The 26,744-nt window shown below is 46.9% G+C and overlaps 1 protein-coding gene and 8 non-coding genes across 9 annotated transcripts in view; all 9 read left to right on the top strand.

Annotated features, from left to right (window-relative positions):
• The first annotated feature begins 1,265 nt into the window (after positions 1–1,265).
• On the top strand, positions 1,266–1,345 carry LOC136622652 (small nucleolar RNA SNORD79). The gene has a single exon (XR_010791845.1). It is a non-coding gene; the product is annotated as a small nucleolar RNA SNORD79 (small nucleolar RNA).
• Positions 1,346–1,960: 615 nt separating this feature from the next.
• Positions 1,961–2,033, top strand: LOC136622668 (small nucleolar RNA snR60/Z15/Z230/Z193/J17). Its single transcript, XR_010791861.1, has one exon. It is a non-coding gene; the product is annotated as a small nucleolar RNA snR60/Z15/Z230/Z193/J17 (small nucleolar RNA).
• Positions 2,034–4,400: 2,367 nt separating this feature from the next.
• On the top strand, positions 4,401–4,477 carry LOC136622662 (small nucleolar RNA SNORD47). The gene has a single exon (XR_010791855.1). It is a non-coding gene; the product is annotated as a small nucleolar RNA SNORD47 (small nucleolar RNA).
• A 983-nt stretch (positions 4,478–5,460) lies between these two features.
• On the top strand, positions 5,461–5,525 carry LOC136622693 (small nucleolar RNA SNORD75). Its single transcript, XR_010791884.1, has one exon. It is a non-coding gene; the product is annotated as a small nucleolar RNA SNORD75 (small nucleolar RNA).
• Positions 5,526–6,397: 872 nt separating this feature from the next.
• Positions 6,398–6,472, top strand: LOC136622653 (small nucleolar RNA SNORD79). The gene has a single exon (XR_010791846.1). It is a non-coding gene; the product is annotated as a small nucleolar RNA SNORD79 (small nucleolar RNA).
• A 563-nt stretch (positions 6,473–7,035) lies between these two features.
• LOC136622666 (small nucleolar RNA snR60/Z15/Z230/Z193/J17) lies at positions 7,036–7,111 on the top strand. Its single transcript, XR_010791859.1, has one exon. It is a non-coding gene; the product is annotated as a small nucleolar RNA snR60/Z15/Z230/Z193/J17 (small nucleolar RNA).
• A 644-nt stretch (positions 7,112–7,755) lies between these two features.
• Positions 7,756–7,844, top strand: LOC136622665 (small nucleolar RNA snR60/Z15/Z230/Z193/J17). Its single transcript, XR_010791858.1, has one exon. It is a non-coding gene; the product is annotated as a small nucleolar RNA snR60/Z15/Z230/Z193/J17 (small nucleolar RNA).
• Positions 7,845–8,936: 1,092 nt separating this feature from the next.
• LOC136622661 (small nucleolar RNA SNORD47) lies at positions 8,937–9,013 on the top strand. Its single transcript, XR_010791854.1, has one exon. It is a non-coding gene; the product is annotated as a small nucleolar RNA SNORD47 (small nucleolar RNA).
• Positions 9,014–15,377: 6,364 nt separating this feature from the next.
• CACYBP (calcyclin binding protein) overlaps positions 15,378–26,744 on the top strand; it is an 11,959-nt gene continuing 592 nt past the window's right edge. The window contains exons 1-5 of the mRNA XM_066597497.1: positions 15,378–15,536; positions 17,701–17,911; positions 21,223–21,319; positions 22,611–22,710; positions 25,964–26,058. Coding sequence (XP_066453594.1) covers positions 15,516–15,536; positions 17,701–17,911; positions 21,223–21,319; positions 22,611–22,710; positions 25,964–26,058 — 524 coding nt within the window. The 5' untranslated portion in view covers positions 15,378–15,515. The remainder of the gene's footprint in view (positions 15,537–17,700; positions 17,912–21,222; positions 21,320–22,610; positions 22,711–25,963; positions 26,059–26,744) is intronic.

Genomic DNA, 26,744 nt, shown 5'->3' with positions numbered 1-26,744 from the left:
GACATGGAGCCGCCCTGCGTGTCACTGATGTAAGTTGGGAGTCCTGATGTTACTAGTGTAGACGCAAATCCTACATATTCCTGTTTATATCCTATAAGCACCGTAAAGCAGGCTTATGGGCTCATAGGACAGGGGCTGCTGAGTCTAGGGGTGTATGCATAAACTGAGATTACAGCGCTCATGGGACATGACTGGCTCGTTCAAGATGTAGAGTTTTTGATGACTCGTGGTATGTCAGGTCTTGCTCTCAATGCTAAGACCCTCACAATCAACCGCTAAGACATAGGAACAGAAGCACCTGGCTGAGTGCTGTGGCACATCCGCCCGGAGTACATACACGGCTCACTAATTACCACTAAGGAAGCCAACACTGTGCTTCGGCGTCAGTGGGATGTCCCAGCACCCAGACTCCCACTGATCAAACATTAACATGGCAGAAGTTTTCTAAAACTTGTTACTTAGTTGGTGTCCACAGGGGGCGGAGCTTCCCTAAGGGAGCTTATTAAACATGACTATAAACAAATCTTATGGCCCTGACCCTAGAAACCTATTAGACGTATACAAAAAAATTGATTAAAAACTTGAGGCCCGTTTGCACATCACTTGTTTGAACAAGTGTGCGCTAATCCTTATGACTAAATGTGAAGCCATCGCGCGTCTCGTTCGCTTTGTTTCAGCCTGTATAAAGATCATCACTACACTTTACATCTAATCACTCCTCGCTCGGTGGCCACATAAGGATTGTTCACTGCTTCACACGTCTAAACACTTTGCACAAGAGCAAACTATTTAGCAGTGTGCGCTCACTCAAAGAAGAATCGTCCCATTAAAGGAGGCCGAACTCTTCTGCACCTCCTCGCCTCTCCCCAGCACTTCTTCCCACACTCTAGTAACTAATCCTTACATATAGCGGCCATCGTCCCCCTTACATACCCCATACATAGTCTGCAGCACTGGACATCACTTGGGCACGTCCCATTGGGTAATGCTGTGACAATCGTGACCTTGCACTACTATAATGGCCCGTCCGCAGTGACCTTGGGCTTCTCTAATGCCACTGATGACTCCCATTTGCTACTCTTGACTGTCGGGATGACGAGATAGCATACCACCAATACTTATTCTGAGGCATTAGTCGTTGACTAGCTTCTGCAATGAACAGACCTTCCTCCTCTAAGCCTCCTGTCTCTTGTTCTAGGTCTGGAGTCCAGTTGTGCCGGCCATGTGGGTAAGTTTGTGGCTTGTGATATAGCGACGTCTTGTAATGCTGTACATGATGATTTGATTAAATCAATGGGAATCTCTCTGAATAAGGATGAGGGACAGCTTTCACACTGATGCAGTGCAGTAATGGCCGCTGGAGTACCGATGTGTTGGCTGGTTGTTCATGTTGTCTTGTCTTTCTAGGGCAGCGGCTACAACCACAATGGTGGATCCCAGGCTTAAAGGTCAGCAGCTATAACTTCTCAATTTCCATTTCATACATTAGACTTGGCATGATCTAGCAGAAGGCATATAATAATCCCAGCTAACTGATGCATCACTATGCAACCTCCTTATGGCTACACTAAATCTGGAGTTGCCTGGATAACCATAGAAATAGAGATGCACATTGTAGATGTGGTGTAACAGGGAGATATAACGAGTCCACCATGTAACACCTTCCCTACTTCTATTGCAGAAGAACATTGCTTTTAACCCTTTCCAATCCACTGTCTGACCTCTGAAAGCTGTACAGCTCTAACATCCAGCAGGGTATTCTCACTGTATGACTGGTCACCTGTTTTGGGGGGAGGGCCCTCCAGCATGTCCCATACCGCAGTACTGGCTCTAGCCAGCAGATGGTGCCATTGTATAATGGTAGAAAGAGCCTCCTTGGATTGCGAAAAGTTAACTTAAATTCCCTAAGGCAGCTTTTACACCTGTACTGGGATTCTGCTTTCTTGCAAGAGAATCTCCTCAGACACAATGATGATCACATAGTTCAGCAGAATTTCCGTGAATGAATCTTTCGCTCCTATCTGATGTGTCTGCTGCATGCGTCATAATATGTTGGCTGCAAAATTACTTGTAGTAATGCAGTGTTTCTTGCAGGTCGTGGACTGTGAGCGGAGGGTGACTTCTACAGTAAGTATTCTCAGAAGCATAATCTTCCATAGCTGTCAATGCACTTTGCTGCTTATTTTCTTGTATTTCACCATTGAATAGCTGTGGGTAAAACTTTGGCAATTCTGCCTATAGATATGACCTATCACAGCATCTTGGCTCTTGCAAACCTTAGAGCCGCTCTTCCATGAACATGGCTTGTCTGCAAGGAAAAGTAGATTGACAGTAGAATGTGTATACTAGTAACGGCTGCTTTATCTCACATGATGATGCTTTAACAAACTTGACTTTCCCGTGGAGGTTTGTTATTAGCTCTATCTGACTTGTGCCTGCCATTGACCTGATGGCTGGCTTTTCCCATCAAACTCTGCTACGGCAACTAAATTCCTTAAGGGTCATGAATATCAGACTGGTTGCCCTGCTTGCAGCAGCTTTACTGAAGTGGTTGCAAGCGCAGCGTCCCTTTACTTCTGCATGAAACTATACTGTATGCATCCATCAATGCAAGAGGAAAGCGGTCTGTCAGCAAAAGTAAACTTGTAGAAGTAGTCCGGACTCTCCGACATGGATGGATGGAATCCTTTCTATATTTTTCATAAGTTTTATGAACTTAAGTTTCCACTTCTTCCAACATGTTAGTCATGGCTATCACACAATGCAAGTGTGAAGCATTCAAAGGGCCTCTTCAGCTTTATATAATTTAGTAGGATGGTTTAAACCATTTAACTTGAGAATCCATGATTCCTCTCTAACAATAGAGCTTTCCAGTCCTGTACCCTTTTTTCCCCATGGTCCCAATCAGGTAATGAAAGGGTTAATATTCCAGAGTCTCCCAGTGACAGCCTAACTTAATCAGTTTTATACATTAACTTGCAGACTTTGCACCTTTCACTGCCACACTTAGGCTTGCATTAGGAGATGGGTTGATAAAGGCTGTCTGCAACATGTTGGTAAAGTTAAAGCTTTCACACCTATAAAACTGTTTTATTATGAAAAAATGAAGACTTGATCCATCCATGTCGGAGCACTAGGACTTAGTACGAAGTTCCTTCCATCTTTGAGTGGGCACAGCTCTATTACTCCACTAGTGGTGGCTCCTGGTATTGTTGCTTGGTCCCATTCGGTGAGGGTGCTGGGAGTTGTGTCACCAGTCTGATATTGAATGGCGTACCCTATCAAAGTCCTGTAAATCCTCTTTATACTGACCCTGGTCCACTCTGTAACGTGGCATCTTTATTATGGCCTTCCTTGCTAAAAACCTTTTTATTTTGTTTTACAGATCTCAATCATGTATCTTGGGTCACTGCGATCACCAGACTTAAACAGCCTGGTGAGTAAAACTGTTGGCTAAATGATCTACATGAGCGGGTAGTCACCGCTAGTTTGTGCAAATCACTGAGTATTGCTGACTTCTCGCTCAGCGCTTCATTCAAAGTGGGGGATGCCAGAAGTGAGCCAATGGCAATAACTTCTATGCTGGGAAAAGTAAACACTTGCACAATGGCTTTGCACTTATACAGAAAGATGGGATGCCTGTTTGGCTTTAGACTGGCAGCAACCATTACATACAGTTGGTGCTGGCAGTTGCCCAGTGCCAGCCAAGTTGCAGCAGTCTGTAAATGATGACTTTATGAATCAGGTCTCCAACTACCTGTGAGGATAGCTTAACCCACTGATGCAGACTGCTGAACATGGTGTCTGAACTCTTCCTGTCGTAGGATGTGGTCTCTAAATACTGCATAATGTAACATATATTCTGTCTAATTTTAGGGCCAGTGGCTGGGAAGACACGAGGATAAAGTGTATTGGTCCAGAGCCAAGGTAGGTAACAGCCATATGTTTAACTTCCCATCAGCCTGCCCTGATGGCACTTGGCATATAGTTCTGTTTTCTGATCCATTCGGCAAGTTTGGAAGCCACAGGCTTATCTAATTCCAGGATTATGTAGCTTTCATGCATGGTGGCCTTCCAGTAGCAATTAGTCTGTTAACACTGAAGACCAGTCTATAGTGCCTTTATATATGCCACTATGAAAACTATAGCCCCCAATGACTGCAACCACTAACTTTTGGCCCATCGCACTTCATCTTGGGGTTATTTATGATGCTGCAAATGTCTGACCTGAAACTTCTTGTGGACGAACCTCACTACTGACATGACCCCTGAAACTCGCTAGTACCAATTGTTACACTCATCTTACACACTGACCCCCATCTCTAATTCCAGGTCCTGAATGTACAGCATGGCGGCACCAGGTGAGTTCATTAGTAGTACTACCAGTCAGACTAGTCTTGGTTACAGTGATGAAAATGATTCTGCCATATGATTAAGGATGATTATATCTTTAACCGTTCCACTTCTTTCTGAGGACCTAACAGAATAATATAAGATTTAGTGTGCCCCAATAACCTGTCACTAATCTATTAAGTCTTCTTGCAGGTCAGAACATCCTGATGGTGCACCAGGTAAGACTACACTTACAACTATGTTCAGTCATAAGCTGAACATTGATTTATAGAAGTATTCCAGAACTTTTTTTTTTCCCCTCCATTGATGACTTGCAGGCAATCAATAAATTGGGGACTTGTTGCTGGGGTTCACACTGATTCGTGGTGCCACTGTCGCCATGGTTGTCGCAGAAAGTCTGTACCACAGCGCAACATCCTGGGTTGGTTTTGCAGTGTTGCTTCTGTTGAATTCAATGAGCTATGGTCAGTATTTTCTGCCTCCTCGGCTGACATAACTACAGTGGCATCGGGTATCTGAGTTGCAGGTCCCCACTAATCATTTACTGATGACCTGTCCATCAATGGCAAGTATTAAATGTCTGAAGACCCCATAACTTTTATGAAGTGTTAAAGGGTAACGTCCAATCCGTAGGACTCTTACAGGCAAAGTTCCTATTAACTTCAGTGGGAACCCTGCCTGTAATACCAAACCTGGCCACTGCAGTGGGGACAGAGCTGTCTGCCAGGATGCTTTCCACAGTGTCAAGCAGCTGATCAGCAGGAATCTCTAGTGGACCCTCAGCAATCCCCACCAGTGATGGGTCATCAGTAGCTTAAAGAAATTGTTTTAATGGCCTTTAAGAGGATCTGTCATGCTGTAAAGGCTGCTGGGCCACCGCTGAAGAGATTATGTTGCTATTCCTGCTGGCTCTACACCATGACAGGTTCTCTTAATGCTGATTTACCCTGGCTGTATGTGATGGTCTGTTGGTAGGACATCTGAGACCCTGTGGTTATCAGTCTGACTTGTGACCTCAGTCCGGAGTACTCCTGTAACCCATGTCTAATGTTTGTTCTGCAGCAGCTGGGCAAAGTCACTGGGAAAATGGAGCTGAGATCTGACATAAGCCGATGATGGTTAAAGAGTAGTGGACAGAAGTGGTTTCTGAAAACTTACATAAAACTGAGGCTTGTGTTATAAATATACTGCATTTTGGGCTGAGGGTGGCTTCACCTGTGTTGGGGACCTCCGGTCAGAGGCTCCAGCACAGATCGGCTGAAAATACCAGAAGGAAACTGCATGCAGCACTTATTCTTCTGTCAAAGCCAGCTGGGCAGGAAGCAGACCAACCCCATTATGGTCAATGGCATCTGCCTGGGATTGCCCCTTTTCCCTTTGCAGCTGCACTACTCACTATAGGGAATGCCAGTGGCTGAACCACTCAAACCTACAGCGACATGCTGCAGGTTTTGAAGCTGTGGCTTTCTTATGGAAATCTCGCAGCTCTTCAGTGCAGCCAAGCCATGGGATTTCCATCCTGTGGGAATCCAGCCTAAGGGCACCAATAAACACTATTTCTCTACTGGAGAATGCATGCAGAGCTCAGAGCAGCCCCTGGTCTCAGCAAGTCAATGAGAATTTGGACAGCCAGCAGTTGCAGAATGTGTATTGGCATCCTGTGGGACCGCTCACATGACACTAGTATCCCACTGTGTCCCAGAATCTGCAGTCACAAACATGTCTAAATAGATTTTGATACAGAACCCTGCCATTTCCAGCTCCCATCAAAAGCCACATGTTGGCCATGTTTTTGGTGTAGACTTCTCTGTGGGATGACCAATTCTGCTGTATCCTGTGACAGGTCCTGATGCCCTACAACTGCAGGCTGGTGCCCATCCAGTCAATTATGCAGTCCTAGTAAAGGATGCTACGCCAGTGTAACATGCACTTATTTTTAATATGCACAAGTTTGTTAAGTTCCTTTTTTTTTTTTTTTCTTTCTACAGAATCTCAAGACCTCCTTAATGTAAGTACCTATGACTTGTCTATTACTATCCACCATTGCACTGTGATGATTTGATTAATCAATGGGAATCTCTCTGAATAAGAATGGAGAAGACCTTTCACTGACTGTGCATCCTGTATCTCTTGGACTGAATCCTACTAGTTCAAGTGCTAATCTTATTTTTTTCCCCCACTTTAGAAACTCTGTGCTCAGGATGTGATCATTTGAGGTGAGTTTCATTACCTCTTTAATGACCAATAACTTCAAACTTTCCTTTCTCTGCTTTTCAAGACCTACCCTGTAACTGCCCCCCTCCCCCCCCCGCCCCCTTCCTTCCCCATAGGGGGACTTGAGCTTGCAATCCCTTGTACAATGTATTGTAATACTTCTGCAGAGCAGTATATTATGAACTTTAATGTCAGTCTAGTGAACCCTGCCACAGGCCTGAAAGCCTTCACTAGGCTCTTGGCTGCCATGTGAATCCATTAGTACCCTGCAATCAGAGCCACTCTGGGTAAATTAGTTGGCTGTAGATTTTTGGAATTGGCCACAGCATCCAAGGAGTCTAATGCCTGCAATCTCTGATCGTGGACAGCAGGCACTTGCTGAGTTTAGAGCAGGCTCCATACACCACTTGCAGCCACCCACTGTTCATTAAAAGGCTCAGAATCAGACAGCATGGAAGTTCTGCAGCACAGGATCATATGATGATTTCATAGTTCATCTGACTGACGGTGATGAACAATCTTTCGCTCCTATCTGATTATCCTGTGCACATTTTAATTGAATTGGCGGCCTATAACTAGTTTGGGTTTTGGCAACTTAAGTTAGTAACAAATATATAGCAGTTACAGATTAACTCTAACTTGCATCCCTTTTACACAGCTTAGAATCTGATTCTCACTTGCCCGCCTGAAGTGGGTATCACCTGCTCAGTCGCAGTCTGTCTGGAATCTGGCAGTACTCAGGCACTTGTTGTTCAGTATGTCCCATTTCTACATGACATGCTGAACAAGTGTTTAAATGGCCCGACAAGTGGATGAGTCAGGGCTGGTTTTTATGCCGGCTGAAACTGAACAAGCAATCAATTCTCGCCTGTCCAGTCGTTTGATTGGTCAGTTTAAACACCATCAGTTTTGTTCCTTTAAATGGCTTTCTGAACAAAGTGGGGCAGTAATAAAGTAGCTGCTAGGACTCTGGATCATCCCATAGTATGCAGGTTAGGGGTACTGCCTGGAGCTGTATTGATAAGCTGGCACTCTAAACACTTGTACAATTTGCCCAACTTAAACTCCTTTTTTTTTTTTTTTTTTTTTTTCTTTTTTTCCTGCAGACTTAAGTTGTAATAACTTTCTTGAGGGGCACGAATAACTTGCTGGTAAGTACAACTTCAACCTGACACTACTCCTGTAGTTGGGATGTTTGTGATGAAAACATAGTTCAGCTGATACTCTGTGATGAACACTCGAGTCTTCCAGTCTTTCGCTCCTATCTGAAGCATCCTAAGACTTGTAAGCCTCTTCTGGTCCTGTTACTGTATTTACAGATTGGATTCTTCCTTTAGGTTTCATGTCCTGAAGGCTGTTGGAACTGCTGCAGGTCAAACTATACCGTTACTGGAGATGTACTAGAAAGTGAGTAGCTATATTACAGAAGTGTGTGCTAGTTCTAAAGATCTTTATCTTCTATGGCTCATCCATTGTATACCTGGCATGTTGTAAGGCACTGCAGTTTAGAGCAGTGTTAGCCAAACTCCAGGCCTCATAGACCACACACGTGGCGTAATTGTCAGTACCTCAGACATTGCCACAGGTCTTCTCTCCATAGGATATCCTGAAAACATGACCTGTTGGGGTCCATGAGTACTGGTGTTTGAGAAACACTGGTTTAGGGGGGGGGGGTGCATCATCGTTTAGTTCAGGTGATCAGACCTGGCCTAGGAGAGAAGGTATACTACATTAGTAGTCTAACTACAATGCGCCATGGGGATTACATAGTTTAAGATCCTTGGATCGCTGAAATCAGGACTGGAACTGGCAAATTAGAGGGATGGCATGAAAGAACTGAAGGTAATATGTTCCCCCTACCCCTCTGGTCCAGGGCAGAATCTTATCCCAAAACAAGTAGTTCAATTTAAGGGGAGCTGGTAACAAACTAGGGGTCTCATGGTGGCTGAGGGCCCACCCCTGGGACTGTCAGAGTGCCATATGTACAGACTTGTGTATCTGTAAAACTTCCTTTAGTCTAACTTGTAAATGACTCCTGCTAGCTGCAGTATATACTTGCCGTGTTAATACAATCTGCCACTATATATTTAATGCTGACGATTTTGCCTTATTTTTGCAATCCAGTATCTGAAACCTTTACTAGAACTGGTAGCGGTCTGTAAATGATGACTTTATGAATCAGGTCTCCAATTACTTGTGAGGACAACTTGACCCACTGATGCAGACTGCTCAACATGGTGTGATGTGTCTTTTAAACTGCCGGATTGCTAATGACTGAGTCCTCTGTCTCCACAGGTCACCCCTGCTGACTGCTATGAATGTAAGTGTTTCATCATCCCCCTCTTCATAAAGTATGCTCAACCCCCTATAACCAGTGATGAAAACTGATTTCGCCATATGAAACCTACTGATATCAACCTCAACCGTTCCACTTTTTTCTGAGGCTATAGGGGAGAGCTGAGAAATTCAACTTTTTTTCCGCTTACAGATTTTGTTTGCTTAGAGCGTGATGGCTTCATACTTCTGATGGGGGTCTGGGTGCCAAGGCATTCACAATAGCCAAAATGACTAGCAGAAGCACTCTAGCCCTCCAGCTTTGCTCAGCTCTCTGCAGCACTAGCTCCTGGAAAGTGAGCCCAAACCTGGTTCAGAGGGGTGCAGAGCTCAGTTTGGTGGGCTTGTAGTTCTTCTAACACAACTGTGAATGTGTGGAGGCCCCAGCTCCTACAAGCCTTAGTGTCATCTCTGCAGCACAGGGTAGTTGCACTGATGTCTGCTGTGTGGATCTGGGCAGTAGTTTGGGATAAACTTTCCTTTCATCAGTAGCAGCACATGCATAGAGAACTACTTAAATGTAGTCCTGGATATTCATGAGCTGCAGGCTAGCACCCACCCTGCCCTATAGCCATTGACTACTTTTTGGTATTTCTTAGCATTTAGCGCTGTCAACCATTGCCTTGAGGGTTGGGTCTGTATGACTAGACTGCAGCTCATGACTATGGAGGACTAGTGCTGTCTGGCCGCTACTAATGCAAGTTTCTCCAACTACTGTGCAGATCTACACAGCAACCAGTGTGACGGCTCTACCTTATGCTGCTCTCAAGGACTGCAAAAAGATGGTGGCCGTCTCTTTAAGCAAGTGTCTTCAGCCTGTATTAGCTGACTTGGCTAACCAGTGTTCTCCTTTCAACAGTGCCAACGAGATCTTGACTATGATTTGAGCCAGGCCTACAGACCGCTCTCATGGTATGTAACTAATCTCTGATGGCTTTACACTGATGGGGTCAATGATGACTATTACTTTGAACTCTCTCCCTGACATAAAGATGAAAGCAAAAGTACTGACGCCCCTTCCAATCAGAGCGGGAATTGGTAAACTGTCTGGAAACGGCTAACATGTCGTTTTGTTTCAGGTTGCTGAAGGAACTGAATGATCTGCATCAAGTGACAACATGGAGAGTCTTGTGTTTCCAACCTGTAATAAAGTGAATTTATTATATAAAAGCTGTGTTTGTGTTAATGTAAACTATGGTATCTAAACAATCAGAAACTTGTATTGTATTTGGGTAAATGTGTATAAGGGCTCCTGTCCACGGATGATATTACATTGCGTTACTCGTGGCGATAATCTGGCTGAGTGACGCAGTGCATGCTTTCCATAGACTATGAAAAGCGCAGCCCCCTGTCCATGACTGGAGAATCATAGCAATTCTCCACAGGACTCAAATTGTGGCATACTGCAATTTGCCACGTTTCTCTGCAGGGAGCCTGGCAGTCCTCTCCCCTGCTTCCGGCGGCAGAATATCACTAGCAATATTCCGCCTCACCTGTGGACAGGGGCCCTAAAATGGCAGATTTTAGTTTAACTTCATGATATTGCAGTTTAACACATTAACATGTGACATGCATATAGGAAACAGTGGGGATAGATAGTTCCTTATTTTGCTGTACAGTATGGTGCTGGTTATTGGGGGTCTTAAATGGTGAGCCCCAATAACCAGAGCAGAATCGCAGCTGTTACTGACAGCCCAGTCCCCTGCAGCCTCTAGAATTGGTGCTATAGGTGATCCTAGGCATTTAACGCTATAGATGCCACTGTCAAGGCATACAACAGCATCAAGGAGGTCTGGAGATGGAGGGGGCTTCAACAGCTATCACATACATGGATGCCATGTAGCTGTGGCTTAAAGTGGTCACTGACCATAAGGCCATACTGTGTTAGTAAAGAAATTAAATACACTGTGCTAATGGTGTAATGCAGTGTATCTGAGCAAAATGATATCTCTTTAAAACTGCTTCACAATAGCTCCATCCTTCCTGGATACTGCTGCCCAGGTTGTGAGCCTGCTACAGACAATCCTTTAAGGATTTTGTGGCATAAAGAAGTCACTTTTTCCAGTAAAGCACAACTTGGCATGGGAAAGACAAAGCCTCTCTATTCATTAGTATTGCTGTATTTGTAGCAACGTGTACTATAAACTCACTACACCAACTAGTATGGTACGGCATGCTGCGAATTTACTGTGATTCTTTATGGTCAGCCAATCTGTCAGGCTGATGCTAGAGATCTACCGGCTGGTGCCTGCTCCCAGGTTGGCAGTATCCCACAATACATGTGGACAGGCAGCCTTAAAGGGGTTGTCCCGCGCCGAAACGGTTTTTTTTTTTTTTTGCAATAACACCCAAACTTACACCCAAAACTTAAAACAGACATAAATTGTAAATCAGTCCACTGAGCTCAGGACAGTTTATGATGTAATCTCTCCTACAACCTGCACATGGAAGGAGATGCACCTATAGGATGGCAACATTAGAACAAGTCAAGTTCTGAAGTTTTAAAAGGGGGGTGGGGGGATTATGATTTGGGAAGAGGACATCCCTCTTCGCCTTAAGACCTTTCATCTTTTTCACTTGTGCAAGAATCCCAGGCCGAGGTTCATTCCATTCTTGAGAGTATCAAACGTGACCATGAAGTTGCCTGTGATACTGCAACTTGAAATTGCCCTTCAGTATAACTCATCTGCTCTATGCAGTGTCCCATACAACAAAAAATGTTGCCACAGGTAGTTGTGTTTCCCTTTACTGGCAATGAGTACTCATCCTGGCTCTCAGCAGGAAGCCATGGACCTACTCAAACTGTCAACCATAGGTTCCCTCCCAGATGGTGCAATCCTAGCCACAATGGACATGCAGTCCTTATACTCCAACATCCCACACAAAGATGGACTGACCCACCCCAGAAATCTGCTTCTGTATTCGTGACGCAGAGCAATGGCAACATTACGATAGAATCTTCCTACGTGAAGTTCTATAGCCAGAAAAGTAATCGCGCTGAGATGGATGGACAGGAGGGGCCCCGACCCTGGCATTGTGGAGAAAAATTACTAACTCAACCATATCCTATAACCTAGTCTACAAAGCACGTAAATGCCCAGACAAATTCCAAAAGGTGTGGGGCCAATGGTGTGATTTATCGCTAACCCTGTTTCCTCCGCAACCACTTACCACGGCCATAGCAGCACTACACGGACGACATTAGGGGCTTGACAGCACTGTAGCCAGATCGGGGGGCCTGGGGACCACGCTGGAGAACCCCCTCCTAACCCCACCATATACTATGCTCCCTTCCCATAGGTGCACTCACCCGCAAATGTACATTTAGATATAGAAGTATACTCCTACATCAGACCTATATCCTCTACTATGCACCCCACCATACTATCACTCCCCGGTATTCATTTCTTTTCTCTCTCCATCCCTCATTGCGAAATGCATCAGACTTTGTATACGTTGTAAGCTGTACGGTGGACTGGCCTCCAACCTATATGCATGACTTTGTACTGCAAATGGGTTTCCTTTGTTATTTGACATGGTATTTACTTGTCAATAAAACGAGTTTAAAAAAAAAAAATGGACGGACCGTCTGCCAGGCGCACCTTGAGGCCAATGGGGCTACCTCTGAGTCAGTGTAACAACTCACAAGATTCATACACTCATTTCTCCTTTTGGGAAAGATATTCCTGCAGCTCACCGGAACCGCCATAGGCAGTAAAATGGCAACGTAATAGGCTAACGTTTTCATGGCGAAAACAAGTGACTTGGCCTCCTGCCCCAACAAACCATTGGCCAACTTCCACTACATTGACATAATCATCTGAACCAACACCGAACAAGAATTAATAAAATTCTGAGAGATTCACTGCATTCCATCCACCATAAACCTGAGATTAAGCTACTCGCATACAGAAATCACCTTTTTGGACGCCACCATAAAAATGTCAAACTCAATACAGACTTCCCTATACCGAAAACCGATTGATCGCCAACATACCTCAGAAGGGAGAGTTATCATCCTAAACACATCAAAAAGTCCATTGTCTACAGCCAGGCCATCAGATACAACTCCGTCTTCTGTTCCACGTCCGATGTTGTGTACCTGATCCTGTGCAGTAAGTGTCCTCTTGGGGAAACGGCAAAAAACTGAGGATGAGATCTCATCCCCACTCAATTAGAGGGGAAGACTATTACCAATGGCCAAACATTTTTGTGGTCAGGGACACAGCATAGAGCAGATGAGTTATTACTGAGGCAATTTCAAGTCGCAGCATCACAGAACAAGTTTGGAGTACAAATTTATGGTTATGTTTGACACCCTCAAGAATGGATTGAACCTCGCCCCGGGATTCTTGCATAAGTGGAAAATATGAAAGGTCCGAAGGATGTCAAGATGGATGGATGTCCTCTTACCAATCAATTTTTTTTTCCTCTTTAAAACGTCATAAAAATTCAGAACTTGACTTGTAACAATGTTGCCATCCACTAGGTGGTGCTGCATTTCCTTCCATGTCCAAGTTGTAGGAGAGATAAGACACCTCATAAAACTGTCCTGAGCTCAGTGGACTGATTTACGATATACAGTCTCCGCTCTGTCTGTTTTAATATTTAATGCACGATGTATATTACAAAGTGCATTAATACGGCCATACAGAAGTGTTTAACTTTACTTTATTTTGCGGGACAACCCCTTTAAGTCCTCACTCATGACCTGAAGGTTGCAGGTTCAATCCCCGCATGGTTCAGGTAGCTGGCTCAGTATAATAACCTAAGTTCTGCAGATTCCATGGGAAAATCTGTACTGCGCATATCTGATGGAGAATACAGATGCAGATTCAGAAAGCGTGGATGCTGCCAGGGCCAGACTGCTAACTTCACACGGCCGAGTGCGATATGGGGCCGTGAATCCCAACCACACATCATGCTCCCCAACGTGGATGCGGGGCGGCTTCATGTGAAAACAGCTGCGGCAGAGTTTCTCCCACTGCTTTCAGTGGGGCCGCAGCCAGGTAGAACATCGCTCATGCGTATGACCACATTCAAAACGTCCCACTATGCACAAATACATAATTTTCAGCATATCGCCTGCACAAATACATAAATACACCTTCACACGCGATTTTCTTACCCGTGTGCAGGTGTATTTATGTATTTGTGCAGGCGATATGCTGAAAATAGAACTCCTTTACAAGTTTGCTGAATGTTCCTACTGCCAGCAGATTCCCAGAAGCCCCTACTGTAATTATCCATGTTGCACATATTTTTGCAGCCGGATACATTTTTTTAATCGAGTCATGTATTAACCCATTAAGGGCCAAATATCAAGAATTTACGGCGCTTGGTCTTTAGGCCTCTTTCACGGCCGCCAAAATTGCGTGGTTTTTCTTGCGATGCAACGGTTCTACAAATCGCATGTATGTGGAGTCCCTGCTTGTCCAATTCACATTAGCCATATTTTGCAGGCTGCGAGAAAACAAACTGCGGGGTGCTGAATATTGCTGCCATTTGCGATATTTTGTAGCCCATGCCTTCCTTTCAGTTGCATCGGTTTTATTGCGCGCTGCGATGCTACTTTTACGGTAGGAAGCCCTATTGTTTCCCCTAAAATAACCCTTGGCTGCATCAAAAAAAAAAAAAAAAAAAACAGACTCCATCACCTAGCAGGCGCTGCCCGCTCCGGCGCATTTCTCCTCGCAGGTCCCTGACACTTGTTTGTAGTCTTCAGCCGCCACTTCCTGAATTGGAGGTTCAAAATCCCCGCCTCCAGGAAGCGCTGGCTCTGATTGGTTCTCGAGGGCTGTGGCTCAGCCAATCACTAAAGCGCTCGATGAACCAATCACAGCCATTCAATGTGATGGCTGTGATTTTACCGCGCTCTCCGCAATGTTAACACTGCGCTAAAATACAGCATGCTGCGATTTTTCCTCCGCAAACGGAAAATCGCAATTGATTTCCGCTCGTGTGCAGGAAAAAGCGCTTTTCTATAGCGTGCTATGGGCGGTATTTGCTGCGGAGTCCAGATTCCGCAATGCAAATTCAGCCGTGTGCAGGCAGCCTAATTAGGGCCCCTATGGAAATACAATGTGAATGACCCCCAGCGGTTTTATTTGATGTCATGGGGGGTAAAAATCCCCAAAATGTCTCTGGTGCTTTAGGAACAAAACAGCTTTGTCAATTAAGGGGTTAACTGAGCCGCCACTCATTTCTAGAGGAATGGCGGGAATTCCAACAGCGCGGTCAGTCACGTGAACGAGCACGTTTGGTTGCACTTGACTAACTCTGCCACTACACGAACTCGCTACACGCAGCGCGGTCACGTGTTTTGGAAGGCTGAGCACAAAACGCTAGAGCTTAACCTCTTTTTTTAACTAGTCTCGGTCTGAACAGCGCCATTTTCCCGTGTCCCTTTATGTAACTTCATAGGCTTACTGGTCTCCGGAAAAATGGCCGCCTCTGAAGGATCCCACGGAAAATCTGGCACTTTCTAGAACGGCGGCGAAAACTCCCACTGGGAGGTGGGTTGGTGACGTCACGGTCAGCTGCGGAAGGTTCCAGAGTGTTGTGCGGCTCTTCATTCATCGTTGTGGGGTTCAAGCTAGACTGAGTGTTCAGTGATGGACTGTGCTCTGCTGGAGGTAAGGCTGAGTCACGTGTACAAGGTGCTGGACGGCCTGGCTGGGGGCACCTCTAGGGCTTCTCCTACAGACGGCCCCTGGCCATGTGTGCTTTGCTGGAGTTGGGGGGGGCAGCCATGTGTGTATGGACACCTGATATTTGTGTGCTACCAGTAGTCCTGTTGGCCAGCTGATCCGAGAAGTAGCCCTCGCCTCCTCTGTGCCCCCTATCCACGGATACGGCTGCATTCACACGGGCGAGCGTGATCTCGCACTTGCCAACGGGCAATTTTTAACAGGGTGTTTTTGATTAAAAATTGTATGGCTTCAATGAAATGGGAAACATCGCACGGCGTTCGCGGTCCCATCGTGCGAAGCGTTCGCGGTCCCATCGCACGGCGTTCGCGGTCCCATCGTGCGAAGCGTTCCCATAGAACGTGCTGCGGTTTTATATTTTTGTTTCTCACATCGATAGAGAAAAATAATTGTTCGTAAGTCTGAAACCATTCCAAAAAATATTCGTGCGAATTTTGGGCGCATCATATGAAAATCGCACGAGAATATCGTTCGTGTGAATGCGCCCGAAGGCCGTTTTCACACGGCTTTAAAAATTTTGCAATATTTTTTTTTTTTTTTTTTTCCGAGCAATTTTTTTTTTTTATTTTTATTTTTTTACCTACATCGCGGCACGGGAAATTATGCAGCATGCGAGGTGCGGGAAACATTCCGCGATCCCCCGCCATGTTTTTTTTTAGGTTTTTTTAGGTTTTAATAGAAAAAACTCCTTGCGTCCCCGGGGACATCGCATGTTGGCGAACACGACATCCGTCCGACTTCCACGGCTCCGTATCGCACTCGCCCGTGTAAAATTAGCCTAAGGGGTAAGTATGTGATCGGTGGAGGTCTAACTGCTGGGACCCCCGCTGATCCTGTGATCGGGGGTCCCGAAGGCCCTACATGAAGGGAGCGGCGGTCGTGTTCTACCACCTTGGTGGAGCGTAGAAGCGCTCGGCGATGTCAAACGCTCCCGTCGAAATAAATGTAGTGGCGGAGTTCATGCGGAGGCGTTCATGACCCCCAATCTCTTCAGTGGTGTCCGAGTCCCAGTAATTGGACCCCACAGATCAGAAAGTTACCCTGTGACCGTTAGCCCGCCTCCCGCTGCACAGATATCCCCCCTCATTAACTCCTTACATGCCATGCTCAATGTTAGTCGCAGCATGTATGACGTTAAAGGGGTTGTCTAGATAACGGACAAGCCCCCCCCCTCCCCCCCCTGTATTAAAATAATAAACTGACTTATACTTACCCCTCCGCAGGGCTGCAGCCCCGCTGTGGTCCCGGCGTTTGTTGTGACACATGATGTCACAGGAAGTCAGGTGATCGCTGCAGCATCACACTCCTGGCATCATGGCACTCATGCCAGGAAAATGAGCAGCGATCACCTGATTTCCTGTGAGATCTCCTTTTCGCCTGTAACTGAGCCGTCCATAGGAGCAGCATCCATAGGAGCCCAAGTTACAGGGAAAAACACCCCCCTGTAGTGACAGTCACTAAGCAAGCAGATCTGGTTCCGCTAGGACCCTTCAGCTCTGCTGTGACGGGGCACCCGGCTGTCATGTGATCGCGGATGACATAGTGGAAGCAACACTTTCACTTTTAGTACAGAGCCCTCATTGAGCGCTATGTAGATTGGAGAAGGCAGAAGCTGTTAAAAAACGCTTCTCCTCTGGGTCCTCGGCTGTATCTAACAGCCGAGGACCCGACCTGCTCCTTCTTGCAGAGGCTTTAATCCCGCGTCGTACATCTGCTATTGGCTGGGATTAAAGCCCAGGACTAAGCGCCGTATATTTACCGTTCTTGGTCCTTAATCCAACATCAGTTAAAAAGCCCAGTAGAAAACTTTTAGGATGTTTTTGTAGTTTTTTTAAATTGCGGTTTGAAATACAGCGTCAAGCTGGTCTGACAGCCTTTCCATTGATGCAGACCTCTAGAGCCGCGGTATAATTGGCTGCACGCGGTGCAGATTTTTGTACCAGAAAGTGCAATTGTGTGTTTGATATTTATAACCGCATGCGGAATAAATGTGGCGCGGGATATCTGCCGTGATGATGTCATTGTACGGTAATGTCCCCCAGCATACGGGTGTGAGCCTCATGTACTCCTGTGTATTCTCGCCCCGCAGCTCCAGAAGGATCTGGAAGAAGTGAAGCAGCTGCTGGAGAAGGCGGGCAGGAAGAGGGTCCGCGATGTGCTGTTTGTGGAGCAGCGGAAGCTCGAGACCGAAATCTCCAACAGGCAGCAACAGCAGGCGGGAGAGTCTATGGACGTGCAGAAGCCGTCCGCCATCGTCCCTCCCATGGCCAGCACTTACACCGTGAAAATTAGCAATTATGGTAAGTAGGAGCGAGGCTGGTCACACGTATTGTCGCGCCTTTACCTGCGCCTGTATCTTACACACGCTGTCTTGCAGCGGTTTTTTGTTTTTTTTAACTTCTCGTTTCCTAGCAACATATATAAAAATTGCTGTAAATATGCACTGCATTCCAAACGCACCCATAGGGCTGTAAGCGCGTAATACGTGGTAAAATAGAACACACCGCGTTCTCTTTTTACGCACGTAATATACGCAGTAAATTACGCAAGCGTGAATGGAACATTGTACTTTCGTTGAAGCCATTCACCGCCTATTATGAGCTCGTAATACGCAATTTAAATACGTTCGTGTGAGCGCCGCCTGAGCTGTACACGGGCCAGAATGTGGGAGGTTGTGCTTTATTCGTGGCCACTAATTCCACTAATGATAGTCACTAAATAACAGCTGTATTAGGACTCGTATTGGGTTATCTATATGAAGTAAGGTCTGGTGCACAGAAGGAGCACATAGATTGTGTCTTCTGATACAAGCAGATGTCCCCAGTGTCTTCTGATACAAGGGGTTAATAGCACAGCCTATGCACTGATTTCTCTGACCGTAGGTGTGTAACGCACCTGAATACAGTGTGTACCAGTCCTCTTCTTCTTCCAAAGAGGGTATTCCTGCCCTTGGGTTGTCCACTCCTCCCGGGATTTTCCTTTTCTCGTGTCTGCAGTCTTGTCTATGAGAATACAGCACATTCTGCTGTCAGATAATGTCTCTGACCTCTGCGCAGCAGAAGGCAACATTTGGCAGTCATTTTTGTCGCACTTGTTGGCTGTTCTCAAACCACAGTATCGAGGGGTTGAACCATAGACAGACGTCCGACAGAAGATCACACAGCGGCAGGCTGTTGTCGGAACCAAATGGGTTCCCCTGATTTGTACTGTGTGGGCCAAATTGGTTATTGAGAAGTGCGTAGAGTAACAAATGATGTAGTAATAGAGATACATGCCCTTAAAGTCATAAGAACTCACAATAGGCTTCAGTTTCTAATGATTTGCATAGGTTAACGCCTTAAGGTGTGTGTTACTACTAAAACACGTAATTTCCAAGAAACAGAGATAAATGAAACAACTCAGAATAAATGTAATATCACTAGAGGTGAACATCGGGTGGCACGCCTGTTTCAGCAGATAATTTAGACGTATTTTCACAATGACCATGTAGCGTACCTTGTATTGACTTGGGTTCAATAGCTGAACACCAACAGAGATGCTCTGATGACCCTGCGTCATCGCCAACAACGTCTTGCGTGGGCCCGGTAAAGACGTCAGTAGACCTTGGACATATGGCAGAAGGTCATCTGGAGTGACGAGTTCCGTTGCATGCTGAACCATATGGATGGCATGATTTGCATCTGGCATGAATAGCATGAAGTTGTATCCCTTGGGTGCACTGTTGAGGTTCAATAGGCTGATGTCATGGTCTGGGGAGAAATTTCCTGTCATAGCTTATGACTGTTAGTCATCATGCACAATCCTTGAATTGTGAACCCTACACGGAACTGTTGGCTGACCATCTAAACCGAATCTTCAGGAAGTCCCTGGCCACAGTGCCATCTTTCAGCAAGACAATGCTCCATGTTATCGAGCTTCGATCACTAGGGAATGGTTGAAGCAATACAACAATGAGTTGTCTACATGTTTGGGATATGCAAAGTATGCGCCACCTGACGGAGCTGCTGCGGTGGGCATGGGGCGAGTATGGTATGGAGGATATTTGCCACCTTGTGGAATCTGTTTGCAGACGTCGGAAAGCCATGATCGCCCAAAGAGGTGGATCAACCCATTATTGACTGGTGTTCCTAATGTCTAAATCTGCTTCTGCACATGAACCCAATGGGCACATTCACACACACTATTTTCTTGCATTTGGTATGTTCACATGTAGCGGAAATGGTGCAGATTTTTTTTTTCCCCCTTCAATTAAGGGGTGACATTTGCTGCGGATCTGTGCCGGAAAATCTGCACCATTTCTGCTACGTGTCAACGTACCCAAATACATCACATGTATCATACAAGGAGCCGGTGATGTCACAGCAGGACTCTGCTAACAGCCGGTTCCCCCGCTCCACCCCCACTGCAGTTTGCAGAGTGCCCAGACTCTTCCTCCCACTGTGCATACAGGCATTCAAGTTAGGATTTCCCCGCTCCCCCACCCCCACCCCTCCACCTTCCGCAGTGCATCCAAGCTGTCATTCCCTTCTCCCGCTTCATCACTGGCACTGACAAACCTCTCCTTCGCTTCAAGAAATCAAAGTAGCCCCTAGTAGTGCGGCTAGTTACAAGGCTGAGGGCAAAGGAGGGAAGCCTCTCAGTTCAGCTCCTCGTGGGTGTTGCGGCTGCGGATTATGACCCTAGGAGGAGGAGCCTTGCGTGACACATGTCTACAGGCACGCAGGGATTCCGATTGTGGAATCTGCCCACCGCCAGCAACCCTGTGTACCTGTCTGTGTCTTGAAGTCCTGGACTGCGAGAGTGCCGGACGGCGGACATGCGCAGCACAGACTTTTATTTTTTAAACTCCTGCGTTTCCCGTGGAATCCTTGGCCCGTCGGCACTGTCAATTACAGATGGGCCACGGAACGTAAAGCTTCCCTTGACTTCAATGGAAACCATCCGTGCGGGAACTGCAGCAAAATGGAGCATGTTGCAATTTTTCATCCGTTGATGGAAACTGCAATTTGTTTTCGCTTGTGTGCATGAAAACCCCTTTTTCCATGGCATTCTATGGAGAACACCCGCTTGGGATTCCGCAGCAAAAATCCACCTGCATGAGACTTTGAATCCGAGATGCAGCGGGCCTGTTCGCTGAACAATCTGGTCTTCGTTTGCAAATTTTTGCTCTTAGTGTAGACCAGGTATTCTAACTCCCCACCCGTCAGATGTAATTTGTTACCCCCCCACCAAGCTGGGTACTCATTTTACCCACATCGGAAGGATGGGCATTGGTCAACCTTGAGCCAGCAACTTGAACTCGCAACCTTCAGGTCATAAGCGAGAGCTTAGGACTGCATTTCTGGTGCCTTAACACTCTGCGCCACACAAGACCTAGAGTTTATATCATTATGGAAAGACGTTACATGGAAAACTACCGCATGGTTGTCCGTAGCAATAATATGAAGGAGCTATATACTGTTCTGTAAACTGGAAGCCGAAAAAGTACAAATCTTCTACTTTCTTTATGATCCGCTTCTGGTTATGTGTTAAAATGTATCTTTTGATTACGGTAATGGTGCAACTTTATCTCTCGCCACTTTGTAACCTTTTTTAAAATTTCTTTCGGCAGGGTGGGATCAGTCTGACAAGTTTGTGAAAATCTACATCACTTTGAAAGGCGTTCAAAATGTCCCTGCAGACAACGTACAAGTCCAGTTCACGGAACGGTAGGTGGAGTACACGTGTGTGTGTGTGTATTATACAATGCAGGGCTGGCTCCAGGTTTATGCGGGCCCTTGGGTGACAGAGTCTCAGTGGGCCCCTTTGCAACGGCACATACAGTGACTTTATAAGGGTAGATACCAGCTGTACATCGGTGCTCTGTACACCATATAAGTGATTGCACTACAGTTATATCCAGTTATCACAAGTGATATCCTCTGGCTGGAGTCCTTCAGTTCTTCTTTCCTTCTGGCCCAGACCGCCATGACAACTACTGGCCATAACTTGTCTTTGCAGAATTTAACACACACAAATCTTGGACTCCTTGCTTTTCCAGCACCCTCCCTACATTATTTACACCTTTACATAATCCCTTTTTCTATAGTACTCAAGATAGTAATAATGCTACCCGTGGTACTACACACAGCAGCACTGTCCACATTTTTGTGCAACTTTGTGCTCACCCAGTAAAAGTGCCCGCACTTAGCAATAATGCCTTCATTATGTCCCCACTCATTAAAACCGCCCCCTTTGTCCCCATTCACGAATACCCACTTTTAGAAATAATGTCCCCATTTGCCCCCTTGTATCTAACTATAAAAACAAAACAAACAAAAACATAGTCCATACTCTGCTTCCCTGTAGCTCCCCGGCAGCTGTAATGGGCGCCGCTGTCCACTGATAACTTCTCCAATGTATGGACATGTGACGATCATGATTGCTGCAGGCAGTCCCACTCGCTGAGGCTGGGAATTGATCACGTGATTGTCACATGATCACACTTCGTCGAAGTGAGTAGTGGACAGTGGTGCCCCTTACAGCTGCCGGGGAGCGACAGGGAAGCGGAGTGTGTACTTTTTTGTTTATTTATTTACTTTTAATTAAACACATTTAAAATCGTGGGGTTTCCAACTCCTGAGCCTGGTTTAGCAGTCTGAACCCCCCTGTATCTCATCTGTGCTGGTTAACCATTGAGAGAGGGCCCCGCTGGCTCAGTTAGCCTTGGCATCTGCCTGGGTTTTGCCAGGTGCTGATGCTGGGCCTCATACACTGGTACAGCAAATTTACTACAATATAGTTTTCTCTACAATTTCATTGGAATCTTCTAGTATCGTGTTATTTCGGCCCCCGCATCTCACTCTCCAAAAAAGAGGTCATAGACCCGGTAAAACTAGTTGGCGGTTCTCCTGCCAGCACAGTGTGGCGCAGGCATTCTGTGCCAACAGAAGTGATCGGTACGTAATATAAAGCCTGTTTTATGGGATATTTGGATACGTGATTTTTTTTTTTTTGCAGGTCATTTGAATTATTTGTGAAGGATCTGAATGGGAAGAATCATGCCATGACTGTCAACAACTTGCTGAAACCCATCTCCCCCGACAACAGCTCAAGAAAAGTGAGTTTTTATAGTTCATGAAAACCACAAAACTTAGAAATGTATTTTATAAAGTGGATAGTGTAGTCAAAGAAACCTGACCGACTCCTTATAAATCAAAGGGGTATGTTAGAAATAAAACTTCATAATCTCTTCTGAGGGGGATCTCCACACCATGTTGCCTCCATTTACGATGCTCAGGGTTCGGGCCAGAACACACTTTCAAAGTCCGTACAATTCATGCTGCTTCCGCAAAATTCTGGCCCTCCCACCAGCACGCTGCAACAGAAATCTGGATTCCTCTGACCAGGTGATGTTTTTCCACTGTGTTTGGCCACATTATGATGATTGTGATACAGTTAATCAGCTGGAATTCGCCTGACTGCAACGATTCTTGACATCCTCCTCTGACCCCTTTTGTCAACGAGTTGTTTACATCTGCACTTTCTTTGGATGACGTTCCTTGCTCATACATTCTTAGTATGCTCTCCAGACTGTTGCATGAGAAAAACCTGAATCCAGTAAGTGAAGTATTTTCTCCAGCACCACAATATTATAAAAAGCATGGCACAAAACAATGTTCTGCAGCAAAGCTGTAAGAAAATGTACCTGGGCGCACATTATATATAATATATTGATCTAGTGCTTCTCCGCATTATTTTATACATGACCATGAGGTTCATCGTTACATTTTGATTAAATAGTACAAGCCCAGCAGCCACGTCACGGTAACTGGGTTGCTCCTCCTGCGGGTGCTGTGTTGTGGTGGCAGGGGTCACCAAGTGGTGCTGCACCCGGTAGTGTAGGGATCCACTAAAAGGTCACCGTGAAGTGGCTAGTGGGCTTATACAATTTGATGAAAATGTAACAAAGACTATGTTTGCTCTAGCGCTTCTCATCAATATTTACAATGTATAATATGTGGCTCTGCCCCCATGTCTGCTTCTCTACAGCGTTGTTGTTCACACGATGTTATGTATGTTCAGTTTTAACTTTACCATGATGAACGCTCAAAACACGTTAGTAATTATAATCATTTCAGTAGTTCAAGCCTTAATAGCCATGTAATGGTGAAGTTTAATGTTTTTTTTAATCTGGTGATGCTGGAGAAACCGCTTCACTTATTGGATTCTGTATAATAGCCGTTGTCTGGATATCCAAGCACCCTGCCAACTCCAGCTGGATGTGATTATCACAGCTTCGACTAAGGCTACCTATACATGGGCGAGCGCAATATCACATGGAACGTGAAAAGATAGGACATATCATGATTTTTTTTCCCGTACCCCGTGGCTCCTGTCCTGTGTGTGACCCCCGTGGCTCCTGTCCTGTGTGTGACCCCCGTGGCTCCTGTCCTGTGTGTGACCCCCGTGGCTCCTGTCCTGTGTGTGACCCCCGTGGCTCCTGTCCTGTGTGTGACCCCCGTGGCTCCTGTCCTGTGTGTGACCCCCGTGGCTCCTGTCCTGTGTGTGACCCCCGTGGCTCCTGTCCTGTGTGTGACCCCCGTGGCTCCTGTCCTGTGTGTGACCCCCGTGGCTCCTGTCCTGTGTGTGACCCCCGTGGCTCCTGTCCTGTGTGTGACCCCCGTGGCTCCTGTCCTGTGTGTGACCCCCGTGGCTCCTGTCCTGTGTGTGACCCCCGTGGCTCCTGTCCTGTGTGTGACCCCCGTGGCTCCTGTCCTGTGTGTGACCCCCGTGGCTCCTGTCCTGTGTGTGACCCCCGTGGCTCCTGTCCTGTGTGTGACCCCCGTGGCTCCTGTCCTGTGTGTGACCCCCGTGGCTCCTGTCCTGTGTGTGACCCCCGTGGCTCCTGTCCTGTGTGTGACCCCCGTGGCTCCTGTCCTGTGTGTGACCCCCGTGGCTCCTGTCCTGTGTGTGACCCCCCCCCCCCCCCGTGGCTCCTGTCCTGTGTGTGACCCCCCCCCCCCCCGTGGCTCCTGTCCTGTGTGTGACCCCCCCCCCCCGTGGCTCCTGTCCTGTGTGTGACCCCCCCCCCCCCCCGTGGCTCCTGTCCTGTGTGTGACCCCCCCCCCCGTGGCTCCTGTGTGTGACCCCCCCCCGTGGCTCCTGTGTGTGACCCCCCCCCCGTGGCTCCTGTGTGTGACCCCCCCCCCCGTGGCTCCTGTGTGTGACCCCCCCCCCCCGTGGCTCCTGTGTGTGACCCGACCCCCGTGGCTCCTGTGTGTGACCCGACCCCCGTGGCTCCTGTGTGTGACCCGACCCCCGTGGCTCCTGTGTGTGACCCGACCCCCGTGGCTCCTGTGTGTGACCCGACCCCCGTGGCTCCTGTGTGTGACCCGACCCCCGTGGCTCCTGTGTGTGACCCGACCCCCGTGGCTCCTGTGTGTGACCCGACCCCCGTGGCTCCTGTGTGTGACCCGACCCCCGTGGCTCCTGTGTGTGACCCGACCCCCGTGGCTCCTGTGTGTGACCCGACCCCCGTGGCTCCTGTGTGTGACGACCCCCGTGGCTCCTGTGTGTGACTCCATTCAAAAGAATGAGGTTCATATTCGTACGAGTTTTGTGAGTTTCGCAACACACCAAACCAGCACATGATTCTTGGTCACATGAACCAGCCTAAGGGCTCCTGTTTGTGCGCCTATTCAGACGGCTCGGGTGTGGCAAGTATACGCAGAGCTCGACATACTGTTGGGCGGGAGGGAGACAGTTTAGCTCTGCTAAACGTCCTCCCCCTTTCAGACTCCTGGCAAGGGGAGGGGGCGGGAGCTAGTGTGCTAAGCTCCCGTTCTCTCTCCGCCCCTTGTCGGCTGCCAGCAATGGGATAGGGTAGGGCAGGGCGGGAGCTTAGCAGCTAGCTTGAGCCCCCTCCCATTTTAAACAGCCAGCAAGGGGTGGGAGTTAAGCAGACACGCAGCTAAACTCCCTCCCACCTCCCTTCTCCGGCAGCTGTCATAGGCTCCTATAGGAGTCTATGCAGCAGCCACCGGATTCCGACCAGGAAGCTATTTCCTGAACTATCTTTCCTGGCTGGTGTAACATCACTCGGCTGAAATGCGCGCTGTATGTGCTATCTTGGCCGGGCGCTTTTACGCCGCGGGAATACGCTCATGTGAACTGATTAGTTCATTGGAGAGGGGTAATAAGTCTTTACCAGACTCTGGTAGCTGCTTGTCTCCTGCATCAATAAAGGATGATGAAATGCAACTATTTACCGCAGGGTTGAGCTGATCTTCGAAAGCAATAGATGAAATCTTTACCGCTAGTTACATTCGGACTTGTTGCATGAATATGCTATAACGACATTTATTTTACAGGTGAAGACAGACACGGTGCTCATCATGTTGAAAAAGAGGTCTGAAAGCAAATGGGACTATTTGACGCAGGTGGAGAAGCAAACGAAGGAGAAGGAGTGAGTAGTCATGACGTATCTTCACGTTTGAAGTGTCCTGATGTGGAGGCTTGTAATCCCTCTCATTTCTATCCTTACGTCCGACTGCAATGACAATATACAGATATACAGTATAGCATAGTCTAGTTACAACGTGCTCATAGTCACATCCACAGCAGCAATCTGGCTGCCGCACGGAAACAGTCAGTGAAAGTCTGTTATAATGCAAGGGCTTTTTTTTTTTTTTTTTGCCGTTCTACGGACAATAGTACAGCTACTAGTAATTATGAGCCAGTCTTGAGAGATGCTGAAAGTAGTGGCTTTGGTAAACTCAGGCCATCAACTGAATGGCCGCCATGTATACTGCGCTCGAGAGCCAAACACAGCCCTTCAATACGTTGGCTGTAATTGGTTCATTGAGCGCTGCAGTGATCTGGCTGAGCTGCGGTGCTCAAGAACCAATGACTGCAGCGCTCAATGAACCAATTACAGCCAACGTATTGAAGGGCTGTGATTGGCTGAGCTGCGGCGCTCGAGGGCCAATCTGAAGCAGCGCTTCCTGGAGGCGGGATTTTTGAACCCCCTGAAACCAGGAAGCGCTAGCTGAAGACTACAGAAAAGTTTTTCAGTAGTCATGTTAAATGTCCCAGAAGCTTGTACAGTCACGTGACCATTGCAGCTAATAATAAGCTTCAGAGGTGATGCCG

Source organism: Eleutherodactylus coqui, chromosome 3 (genome assembly GCF_035609145.1).
Source record: "Eleutherodactylus coqui strain aEleCoq1 chromosome 3, aEleCoq1.hap1, whole genome shotgun sequence".
In the NCBI taxonomy this organism is placed as follows: Eukaryota; Metazoa; Chordata; class Amphibia; order Anura; family Eleutherodactylidae; genus Eleutherodactylus; species Eleutherodactylus coqui.
This window is presented reverse-complemented; position numbering and strand designations above follow the sequence as displayed.